Source organism: Chroicocephalus ridibundus, chromosome 12 (assembly GCF_963924245.1).
Source record: "Chroicocephalus ridibundus chromosome 12, bChrRid1.1, whole genome shotgun sequence".
Taxonomy (NCBI): Eukaryota; Metazoa; Chordata; class Aves; order Charadriiformes; family Laridae; genus Chroicocephalus; species Chroicocephalus ridibundus.
The window spans coordinates 192,474-217,810 of record NC_086295.1 but is presented as its reverse complement, the minus strand read 5'-3'; the positions used below and the strand labels follow the sequence as shown (position 1 = coordinate 217,810).

The 25,337-nt window shown below is 51.4% G+C and overlaps 1 protein-coding gene and 1 long non-coding RNA gene across 8 annotated transcripts in view; both read left to right on the top strand.

The window, feature by feature from the left end:
• Positions 1-6,162, top strand: part of LOC134522265 (uncharacterized) — a 302,419-nt gene extending 296,257 nt beyond the window's left edge. For 4 of the 5 annotated variants that reach the window (XR_010073011.1, XR_010073012.1, XR_010073014.1 and 1 more), the window contains 2 exons: positions 4,438-5,382; positions 5,497-6,162. This is a non-coding gene — a long non-coding RNA (uncharacterized LOC134522265). Of the gene's footprint in view, positions 1-761; positions 2,599-4,437; positions 5,383-5,496 lie in introns of those variants that run through there. The other variant, XR_010073010.1, reaches the window with a different exon arrangement.
• A 706-nt stretch (positions 6,163-6,868) lies between these two features.
• Positions 6,869-25,337, top strand: part of PMEPA1 (prostate transmembrane protein, androgen induced 1) — a 50,750-nt gene continuing 32,281 nt past the window's right edge. The window contains exons 1-2 of one of the 3 annotated variants that reach the window (XM_063350119.1): positions 6,869-7,371; positions 22,653-22,691. In XM_063350119.1, the coding sequence (XP_063206189.1) occupies positions 7,269-7,371; positions 22,653-22,691 (142 nt within the window). In that variant the 5' untranslated portion in view covers positions 6,869-7,268. The remainder of the gene's footprint in view (positions 7,372-22,652; positions 22,692-25,337) is intronic. The other 2 variants (XM_063350118.1, XM_063350120.1) reach the window with 2 other exon arrangements.

Sequence of the window (25,337 nt, the reverse complement as noted above, 5' to 3'; positions counted from 1 at the left end):
ATCAAAAGGAGAGAGGGGGAGGAAGGCAGGGAACCCAGACTAAGTTTTTAATTGTTTTAATAGTGAGATTTGGTTCAGTGAGAACAGGGCATATTGGTTTCCTTGGAAACACTGGCGGTGTATTAACTGCATAAAATCTAGCATAAAAGACTTGCAAAAGTGAAGCCTTTAGGTTTTAACTGATATTATAACTCTTTGCATTTGGAAAATCAGATTCACCCGTGGCCCCTGGAGTCCCAAAAATGTATATTTTTTGTTTTCTCTCTTAAGACTTAAATTAATAATTTCACAAATTATTAGAATCATTAGAAATCTAAAACTGCAATAACAACAATAAAAAAAACAACACTTCAAAAATACAGTATCCCTGATTCATATGATTTAATTAGATGTGCCTGTAAATTCTCTTTGTGCCAAGCAGTACCAGGCTCAGGCAAGACTCCATGTGATTTGAGAAAGAAGTGCAAAAATTTGGCTTTTTAAACATTCCAATTAAACTAGAGCTTATTGGCAATGGATGGGGAATGGGGGTTGTGGTCACTTCATCACACGTTGTCCCTGCTGCTCCTTCCCCCTCAGGGGGGGACTCCTCACGCTCTTCCCTGCTCCAGAGTGGGCTCCTCTCTCCATGGGGCCACAGGTCCTGCCAGGAGCCTTCTCCAGAGTGGGCTCTCCATGGGGTCACGGCGTCCTTCAGACATCTGGCATGGGGTCCTCCAGGGGCTGCAGGGGGATATCTGCTCCACCGTGGACCTCTGGGGGCCACAGGGGGACAGCCTGCTTCACCACGGGCTTCACCAGGGGCTGCAGGGGGATATCTGCTCTGGTGTCTGGAGCGTCTCTTCCCCGCCTTCTTCACTGACCTTGGTTTTCTACATAGTTGTTTCTCTCCTGGTTGTTGTCACGTGATTTTTTTCCCCCCTTCTTAAACATGTTATCCCAGAGGTGCTGCCACTGTCACTGATGGGCTTGGCGGTGCCCATCGGTGGGTCCATCTTGGAGCTGGTGGCGTTGGCTCTATCAGGCACAGGGGAAGCTTCTGGCAGCTTCTCACAGAAGCCACACACGTAGCCACCCTCCCCCCGCACACTCCACTACCAAACCCCTGCCACACAGACCCAGTACATGAAGTCTTCGATGCCGCTATTTTTCCTGGCATATGTGTTAGGAAACAGAGTATCCCCAGAGAGCCTCTTCCCCTGAGGCAGCATGTTGGGTTTGGGGCTACAGCACCCCAAGGCACCAGGTAAGGTCAAATGTACATTTTAAGGTTCTTATCTGAAGTTAAAACATTTTCTTTTCATTCTCTTTGAAAATAAGGCTCTCAAATTACCAACTTTGCCTTTTTTGTGTTAGAAAACAAAGTCTTGTGAGGGAGGATTCAGCTTTCTGCAGTCAAGTGGGATTGAAACACCCGATTTTAGTATCTGTGATTCACCTCTGAGCCCAACCTGTGATGATATAGTGCATCTGGGGATCGAATACTACAGAAACTCTGTTAAACAAAAGGGAGAAAAAAGACTGCAGATAAAGTACCAGATGTAGGATTTTGAACTATCAGAGATGAGAATGGATGGCTTGGTTTTAGCATGTAAGACTAATCACTCAGTTGAAATCATCTCAGCAGCTGAGTAAATAGACTTACGGAAAACGCATTTATGGGAGCATTTGTGTTCCAGGATCCTCCCTCTTCCCCAGTCCTGTTTCTTTTCCTGTCTCTCGGGTGTTGAAGCTTCCCAGTTAACAGGTTTATTAGGCAGCGATGACGATGTCAAATGTGCCGCCAGGCCCGCGGCGGCTCCGCCGGGGCCGAGCCGATGGGGCCCGGGTTCAGCGGCACCTTGTCCGTGGGCAGCGGCCCCGCCGCGGCCGGGGGGGGCTCAGCCGCGCCGAGCGCCCACCGCCGGACGCCGCGGGCACGGCCTCGGCGTGTACCGTCCGTGTGCGGACGGACCGACAGGCGCCCACGCCCGCGCGTTCCTGTGGGTGTTCTCCCGGGCGCCGCGGAGCAGCACGGCCGGGGTGTGCAATAACCGGGGTCTAAAGGAACAGGGGCTCCGGGGCTCGGAGCGGGCAGCGCGGCCGCTGCCCCGCGCAGGGAACGGCCGAGTTCACGGGCGCAGGCCGGGCCCAGCCGCGGCTCCGAAGCGCCTGAGCGGCGAGGCGGTGCGATGGTGCCCGGGCCGGCACCCCTGGACCCCGCCGGGCGCAGGGCGCACGCTGCCCCAGGCCTGGCCCTTTAAGGCGGCGGCGCGGGGGGGCGCGAGCTGCGCCTTTGTCGTGGCACAGGGTCACGGCGCGGTCACGGCCCCGCCCCACGTGGAGTTGGAGCCCACGCGGCCGGGCGCGCCTCGCCTCCCTGCGCTGATTGGCTGCTCCGCGCCCGGGGGGCGGGTTCCCCCGCCTCTGATTGTCGTTTACAGGCCGGGGGGCGGGGTAACGCCGCTCCGCGACACCGGGCACCTCCCGCGGGGATTTAAAGGGCCAGAGCCCTCCCCGCCGCCCGCCCGATTGCGGCCCGTTCGCGGTGGGTGACCCCCCCGGCCCCGCTTGTGCGCACGCGCTCACATGTGCGTCCGCGGGTGTGCGCGGCATCGCGTAAGTGCGAGGCGACGCGCGCGCCCGGGGCGGCCCGAACGGCGGTGCTGCGGGCTCGGTGCCGTTTCGCGTTCGTGCGGGTTCAAGCCCTTCCCCGGGCGCTGCCGCGTCCCCACGCGCCGCCCCGGTCTGCCGGCCCGGGACCGCGGCGGTTCCCCGCGGGGGGGGCCGGGGTCGGGCGGCTCCGGCAAGGTGCGAGGGCGCGGGCTCCGCGCGGTGGCACCAGCGGGGCCGTATCGGCCCCCGAACGGGCTGGAATGGGCTGCAGTGACGTGCTGGTGGCTTCGGTAAAAATATTCATGGGAAACAAACGCTCGCTGACTTTTCAGCCGTCCCGGCTGGGGAGAAAACCCCCCGAATGGGGCAGAAGGCGGCGCTGGGCAGAGGTGGTGGGAAGCACCTGGGAGGCGGCGGGCAGGGATGGGGGTTCCAGAGCCTTTTGGGTGGGATGTTGGTTGAGGCTGTTGGTCGCTGGGTGACTCTTAGCAGATGGGATGAGGTCTCGGAAGGAAGATGCTTCTGCCGTTCCGAACAAGGGTGAGGGCTCGTCTGCCGAAGACTTAATCCGCAATATCTCACAGACTTTAAATCACGCCTGAGACGTAGCTGTAGTGACTTTCAGAGGCAAACAAGCCCTTAGCTAAAGCTGGTGAGCATCCGCCTCCCTGCCCAGCGTTGTTCTCCTGCTGCAGCAGGGGTTGGGCTCCAATTGTCTGGGAGAAAACTCGCATTTCTGGTACCAAACAGTTAAAAAAAATAAACTTAACCTAAGAGGTTAGTCACCAGAAAGTGGAAACCATGTCTGGAATTGTTAGAAATAAGTCTTGCTTGAAAATAAATATAGAATTATTCACCATGGTAACTATTGCCCTATTGTGTTAGTGCATATCGATTTAACATTAATCCAAAGACTAATGCTGTGAAATATTTGGTCTCTTTAATGGACAACTGTTTAGTTAATAAAGCTTGGGGGAGTCGTGGAGCGTTTTGTTTTGGTTTTCCTTAGATTGCCTCAACCACTTTTGGAAGAAAATGATTTGACTCTTAGGGTTACTTATTTCTCATGTTGTTCTCTCTTTCCAATTACATTTTATGAATTTACTCTTAGTGCTGCACTATAATGATTATGTGGGGTTGTTCAAATCTTTAACTAATGTGAATTGTTGCAGTGAGGAATAAAAGGAAAGACTGAAATGTGACTGCAAAGGGAAAGCCTGACTTCTGGTCTGGCAACGAGGGAAAGAAATTACATTATAGTCTGAAATCAGCCAGAGCAGACGGAGTTGTCCACGTCGTTCCGTTTGTCCAATACCTCAGGTGTTGAAGCTCCCGTTGGCCCGAGGCCCCATGAGCAGCCCCGGTCACCCTGGAATTTTGTGGCAAAACCAGGAAGTGAAGGGAGATCTGGCAGTGCCAGACTCATCTTGGATCTGTCAGAGGTGTCCCTAGGGAGAATGTAAAAAGCAACTGAAAAAAGCTGATCAGTGATAGAATAGAGGAGCCAAAATCAACAAAAGTGTGTTCTGGGAGTATCCCGGCAGCTGGGCTGTACTCGCAGCTGGTAGAGAAGAAACTCTGACAAACAGCAGTGGGATGGAGGGTGGATAGTGTTATTACAAAGAACAGGGTGAAGCATTTAAGTTAGCTGATGTACTTTTAATTTTTACAAGCCCATCTGGGATGACTTTAATTATTTGTTCTTAAATCATGGTGGAAAAATGCTGATTGTTCTTAAAGCCACATGAGTCGTTCAGATGAAATCAGAATGGTGGTAAACAGTGCATTTTTAAACCAGCATCGACTTGCAAACAGTATTTTTCTTTTTCTTGTTTTTTTAAGGAAGGTTAGGAAGATGTGCAAACTTGCAGCAGCCTGCATCTGGAACCGGAGCCTTTATCCACCAAAGCTTTGTAACCCCCCATCCCCCCCGAAGAAGTTGCTGATTCACGGGATGAGGGTGGACGCTCTCCCACGGCTCAGGCACAACCTGGGCCCCAGTTGCCCGGCCTGGGCCTGCGTGGCCACCGGTGCTGTTGGGCTCTGCCGGACGCCTCCTCTGCCCCGGCACCCATCCCCAGCACCTCCTGCCTGTGCCCCGGCCCCAGCCGGCACTGTGCCCGATGGCGAGAGGCTGCAGCAGCGAGTGCGGAGACTGTCACCCACCAGTCACGGAATGGACCAGCCACAGAAGAACAATGTGTTACTTAAAGCTGCATCTACTTGCTTGAAGACCATTTAAGGATGTTCCGTGTCTTAAAATACAAGAATTCCGAATCGCACATGAACTGCGGCTGCCCGGGGCTGGCAGCGGTGGCGGGGCGGCTGCTGGCAGGTGCCTCGTGTGACAGGGGGAAGCGCGTAGTGTCACTGCGACTCGTTTGTGGTGGCGCTGCCTGTTCCAAGTGCGAAGGAGTGTCAGTGGTGAGCTGGTGGCTCCCCTCCGCTCACAGCCACCTTTGCTGGCAATGCCTACTGGGAGAGGGTCTCTGATACTCACCTCCAAGTGTCTTAAAAAGAAAAAAGTATATTTCCAGCTAAATAATAATAAAAGTGTGCTGATTGATAAATCTCTATCTGAACTAGCATTTGTCTTCAGAGTTTTGACCGTGCGTATGCCTTGCTTTAACTTTCGGGCTGACCTTTCTGGGGCTTGTGGGCTCCCACTCACCCCAGCCCATGTCCTTGTAACAGGTAACGCTGCTCCATGTTTTCATTTACAGAAATTTGACTGTCACAAAAGAAACAGACTTCAGGACCAACATGAAGGAATGGGCCAGGAGGCAGGTAAGAATTTCCCCTCCCACACTACCCGTGAGGAAACTGAGGCTGGGATCAAAATATAAAAAAAGGACTGGAAATGCTTTATTTCCAGTTCTAGTGTAGATTTTTTTTTTCCAGGTAATTGTCCTCTCCCGGGCCTGCGCACCATCCCCCGCTCCCCCCTGCGTTCGGGGAACGGCACTTGTACAATAACTCATGTCTGCTCAGTGCTGGGGAGCCCAAACTTTTCAAAGCTCATTTCTGTCACAGCTGCGAGATCCTCTTCCGTGTTTCCTTTGGATTAGTAATTGTTGGGAGTCACCATCTGTCAAGTGGCAAAGAGTAAACGACTAAACAACCCGGCAATTCCTCCTTCCTTCTCTTTGGGCATTTTCACAGGACTGCATGGCTCCACAGGAGTAAAGCGCTGGCACATATTTAACATTAGTTTGTAAGTGGTCAGGTAAAAATAAATTCCATTTTTTGGGGGGGGAAATAAAGGCTAAACCTTACTCAGTGAGTGCCACCATGACCGGACCTGACCCTCGACATGATCCGTCCTGTGTGATTTCTGCAGCTTTGTACAAGATTTGGGTTGGTGGCCAGTGCCACTCTTGGTGCAATCTTCCCAGCACCATCTCTCAGGAGCTGGGAACTCTGGATCCTTCCAAATCCTGAATCAGAGCTATCAGGAACTACGGAAAAATAGGCTTTCTTAGAAGATAACCGAAGTTGTCTATCTCCCAGTAACAGGACTCACCAAGTATTATAGCAGCCACTTCACACCACTATAGTTAAGCTTGTTTCAGCATTTTCCATTATAAACCTCTGTTTTCACAGGTTTATTTCCCAAGGGAAAAAAAATAAAAAATCTGTCTTGACTAAAACTTGGCACACTGAGCACTCGGGGAAGAGGTTTTTTCCCTTTTACCTGTCTAGAAAGTGAACGGGGTCGCTCTGTTTTAAAGTGGGTGGTTTGAAACAAAACCGGGAAATAGTTCCTGCGCGTGGCGGCGGGGCTCCCGGCGGCGTTGGCACCGGGTCAGCCGCGGCCAAACCGCCACTTGCAGGTTCTCCGCCCCCGTTTCTTTTCCAATCGTTCTTGTCTTTTCTTTGAAACGCTGCGTTTGGGAACGCTCCGTGCGAAGAAAGCCCGAAGCTCGGCGGCTCTCGTGCCGGGGCGGGGGGGGGGGGACGACGGGGACGACTCGGCAGCCGCCGGCCGGGGCGGGGCGGGCGCCGCGGGACCGACCCCACCCGGCGCGAGCCCTTCCCGCAGAACGGGCAAATCCGGGCGCTTTTGGGGCTGTTTGCGGGGCCGGGCCGGGACGGGACCGGGGGCTGCGGCGATCCCGACGCCCTCCCGTGCCCCCCCCACGGCGCGGGCGGCCCGGGGCGCGCGCCCGCCGGCCCCGCCCCCGCCTGGCGGCGGCGCGAGGACAGGGCAGTCCCCGTCTGGCGCTGACGTCACGAAGCCCGCCCGCGGCGGGCGGCGGCGCGCGGCCGCGTCCCCGTGGCCGTGAATGAGCGCGGGGGGCGGGAGCGGAGCGGGCGGGCGGGCACCGCGCTCCCTCCGCGCTCCTCCGCGCTCCCGCAGCGCCGCGCCCCACAAAAGTGCGGGGCCGCCGCGGCCCGCCCCAGCCCAGCCGCCGCCCGGGCCGAGGGGGCGCGGAGCAGCCGCCGAGCCCCGCCGCCCCGCTGCGGGGGGCGCTGCGCCGCGCCGGGCTGGGGTTTTTATTTCCAATTTTTGATCGCAGCTGCATTTCCCTCCCCCCGCCCCCCCGCGCCGAGGAGGAGCCCCGGCTTTATGTGGTGCTGCCCGGAGAGCGCTCGGCGGCCGTGAAGTTCTTTGTGTCGCCGTCGCCGCCTTCTTTTTTTTCTTCTCATTTTCTTTTTTTTTTTTTTTTTAAATGTATAACTTCATGGGTCTGAACAGCACGGCCGTAGCTATTCAGCCCAATGTGTCCTGCACATGCAACTGCAAAAGGTCTTTGTTCCAGAGCATGGAGATCAGTAAGTACTTGTCCTGCCGCGGGCCGGCCCGACGCCGCGGGTGCGGGAGCGGGGGGTGCGGCGGCGCTCCGCCGTGGGCGGGGAAGTTCCCGGGGGCGCTGCGGCCAGCGCCGGGACCCTTCGCCGCGATGCGCCTTCGCCGAGCGACTGGGGTTGGGCTTTTCCCCCCGCCGTGCGAGCTCTGCCCGCTCATCTGTTGCTGTCGCGGTGTCCGGAGCGGGTGTGACGCGGAGCGACGGAGCCCGGGCCGGGCCGGCGGCTCCCGCGCTCTCGGCCCCCCCCCGCGCCCTCCCGGCTTCGCTGCCCGAAATCCCGGCTCGGCCCCGTCGCCTCCCGCATCTTGCCCCTCCAGCCTCCGCGACGCTGCGGCCGCCCCTGCCCCGCGCCCCCCCCCCCCCGCGTGGTGATGCGGGGGGGCCCCGACCCCCGGCTCCTCCGGGGTCTCCACCAGCCCCGTGTGAATCCCCCTCCTCGCCTTACCGGGGGCTGGGGCGGGAGCACTGCGGTCCTGACACCCGAGTAGGGCTTATATTTGGGAACCTGTCCCATCCCCCCCCCCCGCCTCTCCAGCCCCTGTGGGCTTCTTCTTATGAAGGGCTGTTTGCCTTTTTTTATTAACATTTTTCAGCCCTTGCAGAGTAGCAGTGAGTTCGATGCCTGACCTAAATACGCACTACTTTTGTATGTGCTCTTTCGCTCTTGGAAATGAAGTGCATGGAGGTGAGAGAGAGAGAGAGTATTATTGCTGAGGAAAGAGAAATGAGTTGGTTTCTCTGTCAATTTAAAGCAAGTGGTATTTTCTGTAATGGGAAGATTTTCAAGGCATGCCGGGCTGGGTGGGTTGTCAGGACTGTGCCCAGCTTAACGCCTTGTTCTGTGCCGTGAAATCTAAACCCTACACAGACTAATGCAAAATGGCCCAGAATGAAAACTTGGGAAAGAGTCTCGATTTTGCATATATTCCTGGCACTGCGGTGGGGCAGGCTCGCGCTTGGTGCAGCAGGGGAAAGTCAGCTGGGCTGTGCCTGTTTCTGCTAGCACAGGATCAGCCCCGTTACTTCCAGCGGGGCTGCAGAGCGGTACTTTAGAGCCAGCATCTGTCCCTTGGTATTTTGGATGGCTTTTGTCCAGTGTCGTCTGCCTTCGCCTTCTCCAGTTTCATCGTTGTTTAAGTCAGGTGTCTTAAGTCCCGGGGAAGGTCTGTAGGCATTTGTATACTGAGTACTAAAAAGTCTTCATTCTGAATTTTAGCATAAACCATACCCTTTGTCCTGTATGCACATTTAATCTTGATTTAATCTCATTCGTGTTCAGACAAAACTAAGCTGGATTTGCCTGATTTTATTAACACTACCAGTACTGAATAGACTATTATTCTTTGCTGACTTTAACAGGCCGGGTTAGATGCGCATACCAATAGCAGTGTATAAATAATGAAGATACAGTTCTTCTTTGTGTCAGCCAGTTGGTGAACATAAACCGTGTCCCAGAGAATTGCAAGGATGAGAGACTTTACTTTGTGTCTGATCAAGGCTCATGGTTATGATAAAAGTTGTGAATTGAAATGTGTAATGTCTTTTGAAGAAAAAGCTTCTCTTCCAGTCTAACTCTTGGCATGAGGTTTTGTTGGAACAACTCAGGCTTTTAATTTTATTCTTTGACTTCTTAGAAGTAGCATATTTTGTAATTTTTTCCTATTTTTTTCAGCGTATGAAAGGCTTGGTAGGAGGCAGGTGCCAGTTATGGATGGGGGGCTGTGAGAGGCTGGGGACAGTGAAGTGCATGGGGGGACACCGCGCCCGTCCCCTGTGTCAGCTCTGGGGTCCCAGCACGTGGGCGCTGAGTTCCTATTAGCTCCCGGGAACCTTGGATCGGGCTCCTTTAATGCTGCCCTTCCTTATTTCGTTTTCGTCTGGGTTTCTTTATCACCGATGTTATTTATTTATTTCGCGCTGTGTTGGCAGTGTTGGCTCACCTCCGTGGTGCAGGAGGGCTTTGGTTGCGCTGCAGGAGCTGCTTCCTCCGCCTGGGGTTGGTGGAAAGGACGGTGTTCAGCCTCCCTGAGATAAATTCATTATACAGTTTTTTTCCCCCTCCAGTCGCTTGATTTTATTTATCTTTCTAATATGACTCTGAGGGAACCTCAGAGCAGCTACCACCAGATGCTATTTAATTTTCTACCCAAAAGTTACCATGCAGGAATGCTTCAGGAAAATGGCATAACTGTAAACTCTTTAATTTAACCCTCTAATTAGGTTAACTGTACAAGTGATCCCCAAAAATATTTCTTTGCAGGCTTTATCCTGTGTGGCAGGCTGCGGCGCTGCGGTGGAGGAAGCAGCTGGTTTCTGTGTGTGGCGCTCCCAGATTAGGATTATGAAAGGGCTTTTTGGGGGCGGGGGTGTGGAGTCTCGCCCGCTGGGGCTGCAGTGCCGGTATGCTGGGCAGTGTGAAGCAGCCAGACGTCTGCGGCAGTGGTCTCCAAGCGCTGCGGCCGGGCGAGAGAGGCCAGGGGTGGCTGTCGTGGTGGAAGAGCCTGTAAATAACTAATTATTTGGTGCAGGGAGCAGAGTGAGGCTGCGTGCCCGGCTTCCCCACTGGCTGGCCCAGGGAGCTGGGCTCCTGCCGCCGGCTGGGCTGGTGCCTGCCACAGTGCCTGCTGCCCGCCCCGGTGCCACTGCAGCCACCGTGGCCTTGTGCTCGCTGTGTACCCACAGGGGCTCCTCCCCGGGCTTCGGGTGCCAGGGCTGGGACCCTGCCTTTGCCAGGCACCGGGTGTCTCCGCAAGGGGTGGCTCTGAGGGCAGGCGGCTCTCGGTGGCTCTGCGCGCGGTGATGCCGGACGAAGTGCTGGGGAGGTGCAAGGTGTCATTACCTTGAGGCGAGGCAGGGAGGCCGATCCCTCGCTGGCAGCCATTCCCTGAGGCCAGTGTTGGAGCAGGGTCCCCGGGCTGGGCCGAGCCGGCCATGAGAGTGGGTGTCTGCCCAAGCAAGGACTTCTAGGTTTTCACATTCTTTGGTTTAATAACAAACCAAACGCAGATGGCTCAACCAGGGATCACATCTCCTTTCCACTTCAGACTGCTTTTTTGGCAAATACGTTTCTTTCCTGACACTGTGTCAGCAGCAGTAGTGGTGTTTTCCGGGGCAGAGTAGGTAATAGCCAGGTACTTCTTGCTGGCCCCCCCGTTTTCCTCCAGGAGGCAGGGACACGGAGGGAAGCCAGAACTGCTACCAGTGTCTCGGCAAGCCCGAAAGTGTTTGCACAGAGTATATCCAGTTTGTGGCGTCTCCGTTTGACCTCCGCCATGCTGGGGAGGTCCCCATGTCCAGCTCTGGACATGTCTCCGTGACAAGTGCTGCTTTTTGCCATGATCAGTGTCCCAAGGTACGGCCCAGGGGAGCAGAGCACAGGTGACTTCTTCTTACAGTGGCCTGAGGACCATCTGTGGGTGCCCTTGGCCATCCTGGGAACCTTTGCAGTCCATGGTCCCAGCTCTGCATGTCCCACCTCTCGTACCGAGGGCAGGGGAAGTCCTACTTCCCTGAGCCTGAGAGCATGGGGGTCTTAAAATTACAGTTTATTTTGTGCCCTCAGGCAGTGATTTTAATCTTAGTGTTTTATAATCAGTGTTAAATGGGAGAATGAAAAGACACAGAGGAGGAAATGGGAGGAAAATAGTCAAACTTTTTTTTTTTCTCCTCTGGGTGAACACCTGGATTGCGTTGTGCTGCACAGCGGGACCGGCACACACACACGGCACCAGAGGTGATCCTGTAGAATCGGAGGTGATCATATATAATGCAAAGTGGAGACAAGATACGGGTAATTCTTTTTCAGTCGGTATCAGGGTATATTCAGAGGAGAATGTCTGACCTTCTGCCATGGAGGCATCCTCTGCCCCCTGAATAAGTCATTGGTTTGCCTTCGTTTTATTTAGTAGTATGTTTTCAGATCCTGGTTGTGAGAGGTCCGTCACTGAAGGGTGTGTGGGAAACAGCAACCATATTCCTTTCCTTAAAGCCAGGAATTCCCAAGGTAGGGGCTGGGATCACCTGTAAATTTTCAGGATGTTGAATTAGCTGAACTACGGCTGCTTCCTTTGCAAGTGGAGAGAAGAGTAACAACAAATATATGTTCTTACTTATTTTTATTGGCTGTTGTTCACCAAGTATACTAATATTTTTGGATTTCCCAGGCTGAGAGTTGCTGGCTAGATAAATCCAGTTTTAGAATGCATTTGTAAACCTAAATTATAAATGGATAGACATAAGGAGACCTTTCCAAGGGAAGTACAAAAATACACGGTGTCACTACTAGTAATTACAATCCAGCTTCTTTCCTGAGTAACTCATTGTACAGTCATGTCTGTTGGGCTTGTTTCAGGTAATAGTAACCGTCAAAATTTGGTAACCCTAATTAGCTAAAAAAGGTCATTTATTTGCAATGGTGTTTCATGTGAAAACTGACTACCAGTTTGCTTCCTGGAAGGAGATTCCATGTGTGGTGTGTGGTTTGTCTTACCAGATCCCTCACGTTCTCTGATACATGATGGATCTGTTGTTGGCGTGTTTCATCAAAGTAATAAAGCCTGTCTGGAAAGCTTGCAAGGAGAGAGGTATGAGGGCCACTTTGCTGCAATTACATGGAAACTTGGTTCACACCATGAGCACACTCCCAGACATCCATAAAGCAAAGGAATCATTAATGTCAATGGGGATGCTTTACGCGGTGTTCTTCCCGTCTGTGTGGCGAAATTACTGGATGATTATTTTATAATTACTTTGGGTGGCAGATGGGCACTTGGGCAGATCCCAGGTGAGGAGACACATCAGAGACCTGCTCTGGGTGTGAGCAGCGCGGCCGAGTCCATCCTGGAGAGGAACAGGGAGGATTTCGGCACAAGGGTCCCCTCCCTGAGGGCAGGACCTGAGCCATCATCCGTCCTTCAGAGCTGAGGGTGTGGGGCTGCTGCGTTGCCGCTTCCTCGCTGTGCTGGACGTGGTGGCGGTGGTGGAGCTCCTGGAGGAGCGAGGGGCGAGCGCAGGCTGCGGTGCAGCGGGATCACGGCAGTGCCGGCCTCGGGCACAGTGCCACCGCGGCAGGAACGGCCACCTGAGCCGGTGGCACCGCAGTGCTGCGGGATGCGGCCATAGGTGTCCGCACCTCGGAGAGCTGACGAGTTTTCAAAACCCGAAAAAGTATCAGAGTGCTCTGTATGTGTACAGGTATAAACACATTTGGGAAAGTTAATTGATTGAGTAATACAAGAAAGTAGTTCAAAATGAACTGGTTAACGAAGCAGTCAGTAACCAGAGAGAGGAGTTGTGGAGTTTGGGTTTTTTTGGTTTGGTTTTGTTTTGTTGTTTTTTTTAAAGCAGATAAATTTCAGCTGTAGGAGTTTATCATCCAAATCAGAGGATTTGGGGAGCTATTCAGAGTAAAGAGAGCTTTGATGATTTGGCAAGGAATACAGCTTCTAAGGCAGCACTTTGATCTGTGTTTTAAATGCTTCTTTGTAATGACAGTTTCACAATTTCTTTTCTCGTTTTAAGTCAGTTTTGCAGAGGTATGTTTTGAGAGAAAATAGTAACAGCACACATTATTCTTGCTGGCTTTGGAGCCAGCTAGAACTTGTAGCTCATCCCAGATCTTTTGCCTACTATGTTAATTTTATGATTACACCAAAAAGGAAATTAGTAGAGATGTTAAATATTATCAAAGCTTTGCAAATCTTTTGAAATATCTCCAGTGTGAAACCTAAACTTGCATTAGCATTTTTGCTGCAGTATGTTGTACAGTGTTTATCTAAGTAGCCACCTAATATTGCAGGTTCCTTATATATCTTTTTTTTCCCTTCTAAAAGACATGTTACTGTTTAGCATGTGCATCCTTTTAGTCTTGCGTTGCACCTGAAGACCTTGATTCTAGTGACTCGAGCTTTCTAAAGATAACCCGCTGCTGCTGTAGTGGTGCTGTTGGGAACCTTTTTCTTCCCCTTCTGGCTACGGCACAGATCAACTCTCGTTGGGGGGAGAAGGTTGTTGTCACCTACATATTCTTGTACAAGAGAGCTTGTTGCATTAATTTATTTAGTATGGGTAGAGTAGGAGAGAGAGTAGGAACTGGAAATCCTGCTTTAGCAGGGGAGTTGGACTAGATGATCTCTAGAGATCCCTTCCAACTCTGAAATTCTGTGATTCCATGATTCCATGATTAAGATTTTCATTTAAATCTTGTGTAGCATCTTTCCTTCTTGTAGCCAGTTTGGGGTAGAGTTTATACCTCCCTTGGGAAATGAGCAGCCTTAAGCAAGAGGGAAAACTAAGGAAGTTTTCCCAAATTGATATAGAGCTCTGTGTTAGCTCTTCAGGTGCTGTTTTTCACCTCTGTTGAGCTGTGACTCTAAGCTGTACCAGGCTGGCAGCTCTCTGCTTGTGGACCAGGTTCAGCTGGTGTGTAGAAGAGGGCACACATGTCATTTGCAAGCTAAATTAGCCCGTGAAGTTGGGTCTTCAGTGACGTGTAGAGGGTGGCATTGCTGGAAGGCCTTAAACAAATAGCATCATGTATACATTTAACTTACTTCCTTTTCCAAAATGTCAGTGACTTTGTTCAGTTGGACTTTATCCTTGTTATTCTGCGTATCTCTGTGGTATGGGATGCTGATGTGGAGCGTGTGAGGCTGCGTTGTCATGAGACTTTTAAATTCAGCCGTCACACTCAGGGATGCAACCAATGCACCGATACATATCTCAGGCTCAGGTTGGCACCAAGTCCCCCATCACCTTTTGATTTTTTTTTAATTTTTTTTTCCACTGCATACAGCATTGCTGTGGTTGTAGTTGATACGGTATCTCTTTTTTTCTCCCAGTGTTCAGACTTCCAGTTTCTCCTTGATACAAGAGGAGGCTTATGCTCCACCTAGAAGAGGGTGTGTTTTTCTCTGTGCGTGATGTGTGTTGGTGTTGTCACAGGCTGTGGCGTTATACAGAGGTACCTGGCACATCTTTTGAAACTTGCCTCACAAGTTGTCGGTGTTAGTGGATGTCCACAGTGCTTTTAAATGGTTCACACAGTTGTGTTCAGTGTATTCAGTCTCACACTTATCTTCAGTAAAATGCCTCAGACTGGCTAATCTTTTCATTTGCAGTATACATTCAAAATGTGCATTTAGAAGGGCAGGTGCTTTTGCCCATGGCAGTTCTCTGCTCCGCTCGCGAGCCCCAACTCGTGCCCGTGGGGATTTGCTGGCACGAGGTGCGTGCTCCAGCAGGGGCAAGAGCATTTCCCACGTTCGCAAACTTGGCCCAAGCAACTCAGCAAAGCAGAATTCAGCCTTGGAGAATCAAAGTTGATTAACCCTCAGGCTTGGAGCATACTAAGAATGAAAAGAGGTACTTGCACAAAAATCAATAGTACTTTTAAAGAATATATGCAGGACGTGGTTTGGGGATTTTTTTTGATCTCTTCATTCTGTCCAATATGTTAAGTAGCTGGTTTGTTACTTTAACCCCCTACAAATGTTTGTCAGTAATAATTCTGTAAAACTATGAATCAACTCTGCATGACTTTGTGCAAATAGACTGACTAATTTCTTTGTTCTTTTCTTCTTACTTTGTAATTGGATTCTGTAAAAGCCCAAAGGTTTGGTCTTGTGGAAAGCATGATTCATTTATTGGTGTCTGTGCCGACTAGTTATCTTTCAGTAATTCCAGAGTGCTGCTACAAGCCAAGAGTGATTCATACATGGCTAAGTGCACAAACAAATGGGGTCATGGCCATCTGCAGAAACTTTTCTAATCTATTTATGGTATCGGAGAAAGAAGTGGGTGTATTAAGGATGATGGAATAGGTGTCAATTACATTAGTGAATATAACCGGTTAAGTAACACTAACCATTACTCAAAACCACATCTGCTCATTGCTAAAGATCACAACAGTAGGTCCTATTTAAATGTTAACATAGGTCTGATATGAGAGGTGGATTGAGCTTCTAGCTTGCCTCCTGAGGAACTCACCATCATAACTGCTATGGTAGTCTCTTCTAAATTCCTTAAAATTTAGACATTAACTTGCAGTATGAGTATTTGTAGTAGCAAAGTCGAGCTCTTTGGTGTTGCAGGCCTCAGACATTATATACTTTACATGCAGAATTTGGCCTAATACTTAATTAACTTGCCGTTGATGATCAGTGGTAGGATTTTTCCTTTATATATTGGGCAGGATGGCAGTGCACCATCTTAGTAGAGACAGCGGTGGTCAGCTGAGTCGGTTTTCCTTCCAAATGCATCTTCAGTGCTTTAAAATCTCAGGCGTAAGGTGACCTTCATCTTATGAGGTAGCCTTCCTCTATCTCCGTTCCATTTCGCTAGTGTGAGAATTCATTTTCCTCTTGGTAACTCCGCTAACAAAAGCAGCCCTGGCTGCAGCCGCCTCAGAAGTGCTTTGTTCAGGTTTTAGTCTTTTGCTCTGGGGGGAGGCAGTTTGCCCCTGCCCTGCTGGCTACGGGGCGGGGGGGGCTGGGGCCCCGGGGCTGGCGCTTGGGTTCCCCGGTGGGTGGTGAAGAGGAGGGGGTTTGGGACTAGTGGGAGGGGGGTTGGGACTAGCGATGGAGAAGAGCCGGGGCCTGCAGCACTGCCAGGGCGCAGGGTGGTGGACCCGGGGATGGCTCCATCCCGCTGCCACCTCCGCACCTCGTGCTGCAGCTGGGCTTCGCCTGTGGGAGAGGGGGATCCTGCCAGGTCTTGCAGAGCGCAGGGCTTCAGAAACAGCCCGCATCCACCCGATGGATGAGCGTCACTCTGGGGGCGAGCTGGGGCGGTGCCATGAGGTTTGGGGTGGCTGTGGCCCCGTCCCCCGAGCCCGGCAGGCTCGTGTGGTCACTGCTTGTTTGCGTTTCATTTCTAAAGGGCTCGACTGGAGCACAGAGCTCATGGACTCAAATTTCTGTAAATTAAATTTGAGCATTGGCACTGGCAGAAAATATGGAAGAATTTGGCAACATGTTGTCGTCCTGCTCCTGACACTGTGAAGGCTGTGGCCATCCCCACTGCCCTCTCGCTGGGGTGCTCCCGCGGAGAGGGACGGGCCCTGGCCAGCGCACCGAGCACACGACGTGGGGGAGGACGTGACCCAGACTTCTGCCCAAAGGACTGATGAGCCTCTCCTGATGTCTGAACAGCTTTCTTCGTATGCCCTTGCTTTATTTAAGTCAACAGATTGTGTAAGCCACATGCTAGATTTACCTGCAGGGCAAGTGGGAAGGAAACAGTGCCATTTGGATGAATTCCCAAAAGACATCTAACTGCTCGGCATTAAAACTCAACATTTCCAAGCCCGAGTCTCTACAGCTGTCCTGCTGAATCTGCTGTCTGCCTCCTCCATCCTTGTGCGACACATCCGTGGCTCCAGCTGCCGAGGACAGTCCTGGGGAAGCTGCCTGGGGGTCTGCTGTGGGCCGGGCTCTGTGCCGGGCCAGCTTGGAAATTTTTCCTCTTAGTGGTTTCTGTTTAATATTGTGATTAATACTGTTATTTCTAATAACACAAAAAGCACCGCCCCCACAGCAAAGCTGTGCCCCGAGCCTCCCACACCTTCCCATGCCGTTTCTCACCCTGCTGAGGGCAGTGGCCGGCTGTTGGAGCCTGGAGGATGAAATGCACAGCTCAGTAGCTTACGTGACCCAAGGTGGGACTGGTCACCTTGAAACCAGGATGAATTTCCTTGTGCTCTTCACAGGTATGGGTGTGATGAGACCCGGTTCCTTGAGGGTCGGAGAGCATCGATGTCCCCGGCGCTGGCCTGGGCGGCAGGGGCTCAGCTTTGCTGAAGGCAGACATCTCTGCTGCTTTCCTGGAGGAGCAGGTCCTGCTCTTTCTATGATTTTTTTCATTCTTTCCATCGGTATTCCACCTTACCAAGGGTGGTCTCTTGACTTCAGTAACTTAGACCAGCATATGCAGATTAGGCTCTTTAGGACTGAGCTTTGAAAGTACCTTGGCCTGTTAGGTGCTTCCTTCAGGACACTTCAGGGACAACATGATTTATGGACATTTGCTTCACACAATTCAAAGTAAAATTACCTTAATTTGCAATAATTTCCCGTATAATAACAGGAATCTCACTTCTGTTGTTTCATTTATATTACTGTAATGGGACTTTGCTTGAATGGGAAGATGCGCTCTCGCGTTCAGTGTCTTCTCTCCAGCATGCTCAGACACACACATGGGGTGTGTAGCGCTTAATGATACCGATCACTGGCGTGTCGTGCAATTAACGTTTTATATTTGTCTAGTGTGACTTATTCATAGCAGTATGTACAAATTGCACCTTTTTCAGCTTTTGCAGGGAATGCAGGTGATGGCTGTGCTGTCAACTGATGTGCCAGAGATGGGCTCAGGAACTGGGGGTGCAGAGGTTTCTGGGGGATCCTGCGTGCTCCCAGCAAGGCACAGAGCAAACTATGGGGTTACAAACGCATCTGGTCTTGCTGATAGCTTTTAATCTTCATAATTCTCATGGGTTTTCTTGATAAATACTTCTCAACATCCATTGACTTGCCATCCAGGCCTGAATTGTAAGGAACAATAAACATAATGGACAGCCTCAATTTAATAGATTCACTGTGAGCTTTTTATTAGTGCAGCTTTTTTTTTTTTTAAAAAAAAAAAAAGCAAAGATGACTGCATTTATTTAATTTAGGTTCAGAAAGTAGCTCTTTGAAATCCGAGGGAGGCACGCCTGCGTGGGCTGGGTTGTGCAGCATGGGAAGGGTCTGTCCTGCGGGCGCTGACTGCTCTCGGCTGGGTTAACGGCTGCCTGCGGATGTTCAGGAATTTCTCTTTTGAGTTGACCGCGGGGTTTTGCTGCTGTTCAGACCACAAGTGCACTCCAGTCTCAGCAGGTTCATGGCTTTGGGAATGCTTTTCATCCCCTCCTCTTCTTTCTGTTTGCTCGGGATCACACTGTATCTTGCAGCCATGTGTCTTCCTTGGTTACGCTTCCAGAGATTTGCAGACCCACATTAACCATCTATTAAATTAAGCAAAATGGCCTTTAGAAAGCTACATTTCAAGTGGAAGAAATGCTTTATGTAATGTAGGGGTATGTGAGGGGACCTAAATACAAGCTTAAATTGGCTGTTACGAAAATAGGTATAATTGGTTTTTTGGACAATGATTTTACATCTTCTGAGTTTAATGTCCTGATGAAATCCTGCATCCAGTCCACCGGCAGCCGAGATGGGAGTTGGGGAGCCTGAGTAATGGTTCTAGGAACAGCCTTGCCCTCGTTTGCAAAGTCAGACCTAGCTGCTGTTTGGGGCTCTGTGTGGTGAGGAGGGGGTTTGCCCTGCGATCGCCCTGTGGTCTCCCCCTGTGGCCACCCAGGGCTGGGCTGGGCACGGGACCGGGCATCCCTTACTGGGGTTGTAACTGCTGTCAGGCAGAAGATGCAGAACTCTTGCAGCCGTCCCGTCCTAACTGTGCACGTGCCAAGGACTGCAGCTTTGTTTTCCAGCCCGGTCAATGCAGTTAGGTGAAGTCGTTGGGTCATTTAGTAGCTGGAGGCACTTCTGTGGGCTTGGCCTGAATGACTGTGTCGCTTCCCTCTGGGAGGCTTTCCCCCGAACCAAGGCTTCCCCGGTTGCGACTGGGGCCAGGGGATGCTGTGGGGGCTGTCACCCAGCTGCTCAGGGATCGGGAGCGTGAGGAAGTGCAGGATATCACGTTTTGACCTTGCATCCTCGTATTAATCCAAATAGTCTTTCCTGTTTCCATATTTAAAGCCTTTCCGTTCTTCTGTTTGGAGAGGTAGAGCACTGGCTCTCTTGGGTAAAGACTGACCTGTCTTCTTTTGGAAAGCTGGTCCCCAAAACACTTTTCTCCACAGAAAACCTCTCCTGCTCATTGCAGGGGGTTTGGACTAGATGACCTTTAAAAGTCCCTTCCAACCCAAACCATTCTGTGCTTCTGTGAAAACAAGGCTCCTCCAAATCTTCTTGGCAGGAACTGAAAGAATATTTTTTTTTTTTTATTTGGTGTATCTTCCACCAGTTAGGACTTAGGATTAAAAAAAACTCTGTTGCTTTCCTAAGAGTGTCTTAGCCAGCACATGGGAGGAAAGCCTGGCACTGTGAGACAGGGCAGAAAAAGCTGAGATAGGGTTTGTTGCTTCTTTGAAACTGTCCTTTTTTCAATTGTCCAAACAGCATTTCAAAGAAAATCTCAGCTCTCCTCTACCTTCTTCCAGCATTATAATTCTATATAATCACTTTTCTGTCTCAAAAAGAATAGGGAGTGATTTTTTTTTTATTTTTTTTTTTTTCCCCCAGAAGAAGGGAGGGATAAATTCCAGATGTTGCTAGGATACACTTTTTGCCTCCATTTAATGTTTAGTGGCTTTTGGTAAATAGGCTGCAAGAGATGGGGCTGATGTTTTATGCCAGGACAAATCATCTACAATAAATCCCATCTGCCGATGGGGAGCATATCTTGGGTGTGACTTGGTGTGGTTTGGAGCTGGTCCTGGCGTTCCTGCCTTGCAGAAAGGCTGCGACTGGCCTGGGTCCTTTGGGATCTTTGCCCTTGGTCCTTCGGGGTGTTCGCCCTCCCCTGGCACCTCGCTGCCTAGCTCCGGATCCATGGTTGGGAAATGCGGCACGAGAGTCCCTGCCTGCAGAGACCCTGGCATGCGGCGCGGTGGGAGCGAGCGTTTCTGCTCTCAACTGGCGTTTCAGGGAGCAGCTCTGATGGGCAGCTGGCCCTGCGAGCCGCCCTGGGTGGGATGCCTGGTCCGGCAGGATTCCTGGCCACGCTGCTGGTGGGCCAGGCTCTGTTGGTGCTGGTGCTGCCACCCAGCAAAGAGCATCCCTGGACCCTGCCCTGTGTGAGGCCAGTTCCAAGAGCTGGGCTCTGGGGACGGGCAGTCCTCTGCCCTCCTCCCACAGCAGACTTGTCTTTTTGGTGCATGCAATGCTTTTACTTGCTTTTGGAGACTTCTTGCAGGCTAAACCAAAAATCATTTTCCAGCACATGTTGCACAGGCGTCGTGGGACAAACATGGCATCTCCATTCCCTGTTTCATGTTTTCACCTGTTTAGACTAAGTACATCTTTGTTTTGTTGGCAGACTCTTTGGTTGCACAAACAGTGTAAGACAAAACCACTGACAGGTGTTGGTCCAGCCAGTATAATTACTGGTTCCTCGCTGCTGCTGGTGGGCAGGCAGCATGAGCCACCCTTCTCTCGGAGACGTCTGGCGGGACAGGGCTGCAGCAGGGCTCCGGGCACTCATCTGCAGGGAACACGCGCCCGCTGCTCAGACACTCCTGTGCCTCTTCCCTGCTGCTGATGGCATTAAAACAAATGTTACACATATGGAGGAAGGGAGGAGGACTGAGCGTCAAGTTTAAAGCACTGACTTCAAGTGCAAATTCTTGCGTGCATTTTAAAGTTGGCAAGATGCATGGCTAAACCAAAAGGGCAAACGTGAGCAGGTGAGAGCCAGGCGAGCCCTGAGAGGCGAGCAGCAGCATCCTCGAATCCTGCCTGGCTTCAGGGGGTTCAGGCTCAGTTCTCCCGTGCATCCCGGGCTGTTGCCAGAACGTCCTGGGTGAGACGTGGCATGAGGGGAGGATGCGCCCACGTGGGCATTCCCTGTGCTGCGCAGCAGGGTGTTGGGAGAGATGGTGCCTTCTGGAAATTTAACCAGAGAACAGCCGATCTTGATCCAGCCAGCGGTAGGCACGGAGGGTTTTTCTCCACCTCTGACTTTCATTTGGATTCCCACACCTTTGGGGCCTCCCAGAACTTTTTTGGCCTCCGCTTTTTCTCAGCCTCTACTTTTCCCTTGACCTCCTGCCCCTTTTTCGGTCTCCGTTCTTCTTTTGGCCTCCCACCCCTTTTCGGGCTCTGCAGCAAGCCGGCTGCGGAGGAGGAGGAGGTCACAGCTTGTTGCTGCCCATTGGCGTGTGGCTCATCAGAATTCCTTTCTTTCCTGTCCTGTGAGGCTTGGTGCTGGCAGTGCACAGGCCTGCGGAGGCCTTTGGCTCCCGTGTGAGTGCAAGCAATGCCGCACGTTTGCACCATCGCTTTGGGACTTAAAATCAGCGAGCTGACTCCGAGCCTATGGAGCCCGAGTTATTTAGCTGCTGCCGTAATTTACAGCCGCTCTCTGGCTCTTAATCTTTTCCTGGGGTGAAAAATTTTCTCATCTCTGTCCTCTCAGGTGCATGGGAAGTAACTTCCTAAAGCTTTATTTGAGAGGAATGATGTGTTCCTGTGGCCCCTCGAGCCTCCCGGCCGCTCTCCTGCACTGTGAGGTGAGGAGCAGGCAGCATGTGAGCACCCAGGACTCAGTGTCTTGAGAGCCTCCCCCTCCCTGGGTAAAGGACACTTTTATGGGCCAGTAGGGCTCCTTTGGCATCACGCTGTGGCAGGTGCTAATCTGTACCAATTAACTGTTATCAGTGACAGACAGTTCTTATGGGCTTCATAAAAGAGCCCTGTACACAGGTTTTCTCTGGTGAAATCCTTGTGGGACTGCAGAGTGCTGGCCTGGCCTGCGGTGGTGCTGGGGGGGTCCATGTCCCATCACCCCACCAGTTTTGCAGCTAGTAATGCCCTGCTTACTGATGGGCCAGAGAGTAGCCATGAGTTTTCCTCACTTGAAAATACATCTGCTTGGCATTGCATCTGGGGTTTTGAACTAGATTTTGCTTTGGGTCTTCCCTTCCAGCACCCCCCAGCCTCTGCCCCCCACTGGGGACTGGGTGTCAGGAAACCCTGAGCGTTTGCCAGGGCTCAGCTGCATGTGTCTGCAGAGGAGATGGCACAGGACATGTTACCCATGGCACAGTGCTGCCGGCCACGCACAGGTGGTCTGGCACTACGGAGGGAAGGTCTTGGGGTGGGCTGAGTCATCCCAAACTCTTTGGAAACCTTCATAAGGCTTCAGCGTGTCATTGGGCAAGTTGGCCACAAGTGCTGCAGGACAGTGGTCCTGGGGAAGTGAAGAGGCACAGATGGGGAGGAACGGGACCCCGTGCCGCAGCTTCCGGTGTGGGAAAAGCATGTGGGGCTCTTACTGGCGGTGGTGAGACCCAGCTCACAGCGCGTTGGGTACTCCTGGCCACTGCGAAGGTTATAGGTTTGGGCGCAGGTGCCAGCCACGGTTGGCTACAGGGGGGCTCGTGGAGGGTGAGTCCCCCAGAGGGGAGCTGGGGGGATGTGGCTCGCATCACTGACGGATGCTTTCTGTTTTTCTTTCAAATGTCTCCAGGCACTGAATGTTTAGGTCGCACCTTTCCAGGTAAACTGGGTAAGTAAGTGAAGTATTTCAAGAGTTGCCAAGATCTAATTATGAAGGCTGATTGCATGATTGCAGCTGCTGTACTATAAACACCCTGGTTACTCAGTTGACGAAATGGGTGGTTCATTGCCTTGCCCCAAGAGCGGCGGTACCCGCTCTTTGGAGCGCAGAGGGGGATGCAGTGGTGCCTTCAGAGGCTGATTTTGCAAACCTGATGGTTTTTGTCTACCGATAGCTGGCTACATTTTGGTAATCCTGAATGGGATTTTTTCTTCCACTGTTCAATATAGAAGCATCTTCAGAAGCTCTAGGTCTTTTTAAGCGCAAGAACTTTTCCATTTGCTGTTGCTCTGGCAAACTAATGAGCAGCATTACGTTGAGGAAAAAAGCTTTCACTGTATTTTGTGAAAGTAGTTTGACAACCGGAAGCTTTTTAAGTCATGTTATGTCAGACTCCTGTTAAGCATGGCAGGAGCTGCTCGTGTTCAGGATGGACAAAACCAGGCATCAGGAGCCCTGGTGAACCAGGCTGCTGGATTTGAGCTGAACATGTCTGCAAAAGAGCCTTTGCTGGTTTAAAAGACATTGTCGTAATGTGTATGGGTCTCTCTCTCAATTTAGAATTGAGTTTATGAGAGTACCTCAAAAGTAAGGCGTCTTTGCTCAGATGTGGTGTCCTGAGCCTGCTGGGGAAGAAACAACTAAATAAAGTGTTAACAAGTGGTGAATAAATGATTTTAATAAATGGCTAATCAGTTGTTACAGAGCCTGGGAAGTCAACAGAGCTTATGGCCTTGGCTTATAACCACACTCAGATCTTTAACATGCTCATAATACCTACAAGTCATTCGTTAGACCTTTATCAAGCCTCTATCAGTAAAAGTCATGATCTAAATTAAGACAAGAAATAATTATTTCAGTTGCTTTATTTTGAGCCTGATGGCACAGTCTGGTTGTACAGCAAGATAGTCCTCGCTTATGCACGAAAGCTGTGGGGCCCCTGCCATCCCCCTGGCAGCGTTGCTGTGGTGGGAGCAGCTCCAGGCTGGGAGCAGCCGGGGCGTGCGGGGCCAGTGCAGCCCTGCTGCCGGAGCGCTGGCGCAGGCCGCAGGGGAACCGTCCGGCAGCACCAATGACTTGTTTATATTTATTTTATATTAATGCCTTAAACAACAGATTTCAGCAGATAAGCCAGGTGGGCAGAGGGAGCCCAGTATCACACTCCTCTGAGCAGCATAGCTTGGAGCGTTTTCACTCTGGCAAAAGATGTTTGCTGTTGCTCGACTTTTGTAAAACTTGTACCCATTTTTTTGTCCTGTGATTTAGGAAAGCATGTGCGCAGGGATGTGTTCTAGCTGTGCTGCTCTTCCTGCTTTTCCTGGTCTTCCCTGTCCCATTTTGTGTGTATGTTTGTGCCTCAGGGGGGGAGGCAAAGATGCAAGTGAAAACACGTGGTTTTCTTAGAATATGAATAACAGAAAATGAAATATAAATATTTTTTTGTTGCAGAGTTGTTCCCTGCAGTCTCCAGTTGCTTGCTCCTTTGCCACACTTCTACTCTTGCGGGTTTTTTTATTCTCATTAGATGGATAGTATTTGGAGTATGGTGTAGGACACTTCAGCGATCTTGCTGTTAGCTTAATTGTGCACCCAGCGAGGAGCGGTGTTTGCAGACATCAGGGCATGCCTAGAAAGTCTCCTTGCTTCTGAAAGCCGTGGTCTGCCAGACATGCCTGCCTCTATCTGATGGCGTTTTGTCTCGGCTTTGTTGTCTGGGTCCTTGTCTGCTGCTACAGCCTGGGCTGCTGTTGCCAGACATCGCCGCCTCCGATGGCCGCATCCTCCCAGAGCGCCCAGTCCTGGCTGCAGAGCTGGGACCCCTGGGGAGAGATGCTCCTGCCCATCCCCATGGTGTCTGGGCTAAAGCCCTGCACATGTGGGGACGTCAAAGCACAAACCCTGAGCAGGGAGCACCACTGCACCCGAGACCAACCCAAGGGAGATTTGTCTTTCATTGGGTTTTTTTCTTACGTTTTTAGACTCTTCTACTGTCTTATGGTAACTCCTGGATGTCTCCAGTGTGGATGCCAGACCCTTAATTTTTGTTGTGGAACTCTCTCACCTGCTGCGGGGAGGTCAGTTCAGCTGAGCCCCAGCCCCTGCCCAGAGCTGTGCGCTGGGGCCACGTCAGGCACCGCCATCTGCCCACAGGGAGAGAAAAGGGGTGCAGTTCCCATGGGTCTTGTGTGGGCTCTCTGCTCCTCACAGAGTACGGAGGGTAAAGAGGAGGAGCCTTCACCAGGGAGCCACTCATCTGGTTTAGGAGGGGATGCAGTCCTTGAACTCTTTAAAATCAAAGAGCAGGGTGAAGGGTTTGCACAAAACAAAATTCACAAGGCAAAATACGTAACTAGATGAAAATGTGTGGTCTACTGATTTCTCAGAAGTTTGAATAAATTCTGAGTGGACACACAAACCTCCTCTGCTTCCTAGAACCTGGGTCATGCTCTGTATTTGCTGCCATGCTCCCCTGTATTGTTCTTTAGTTTATTGTTGTGGGTTTGGGCATTTTGTTGTGGTAGTCTAAAAGGATTTGTTCCCATAACTGCATACTGCTGATAAAATCCCAGTGTAGGATCTGTCAGTCTTCCTGTG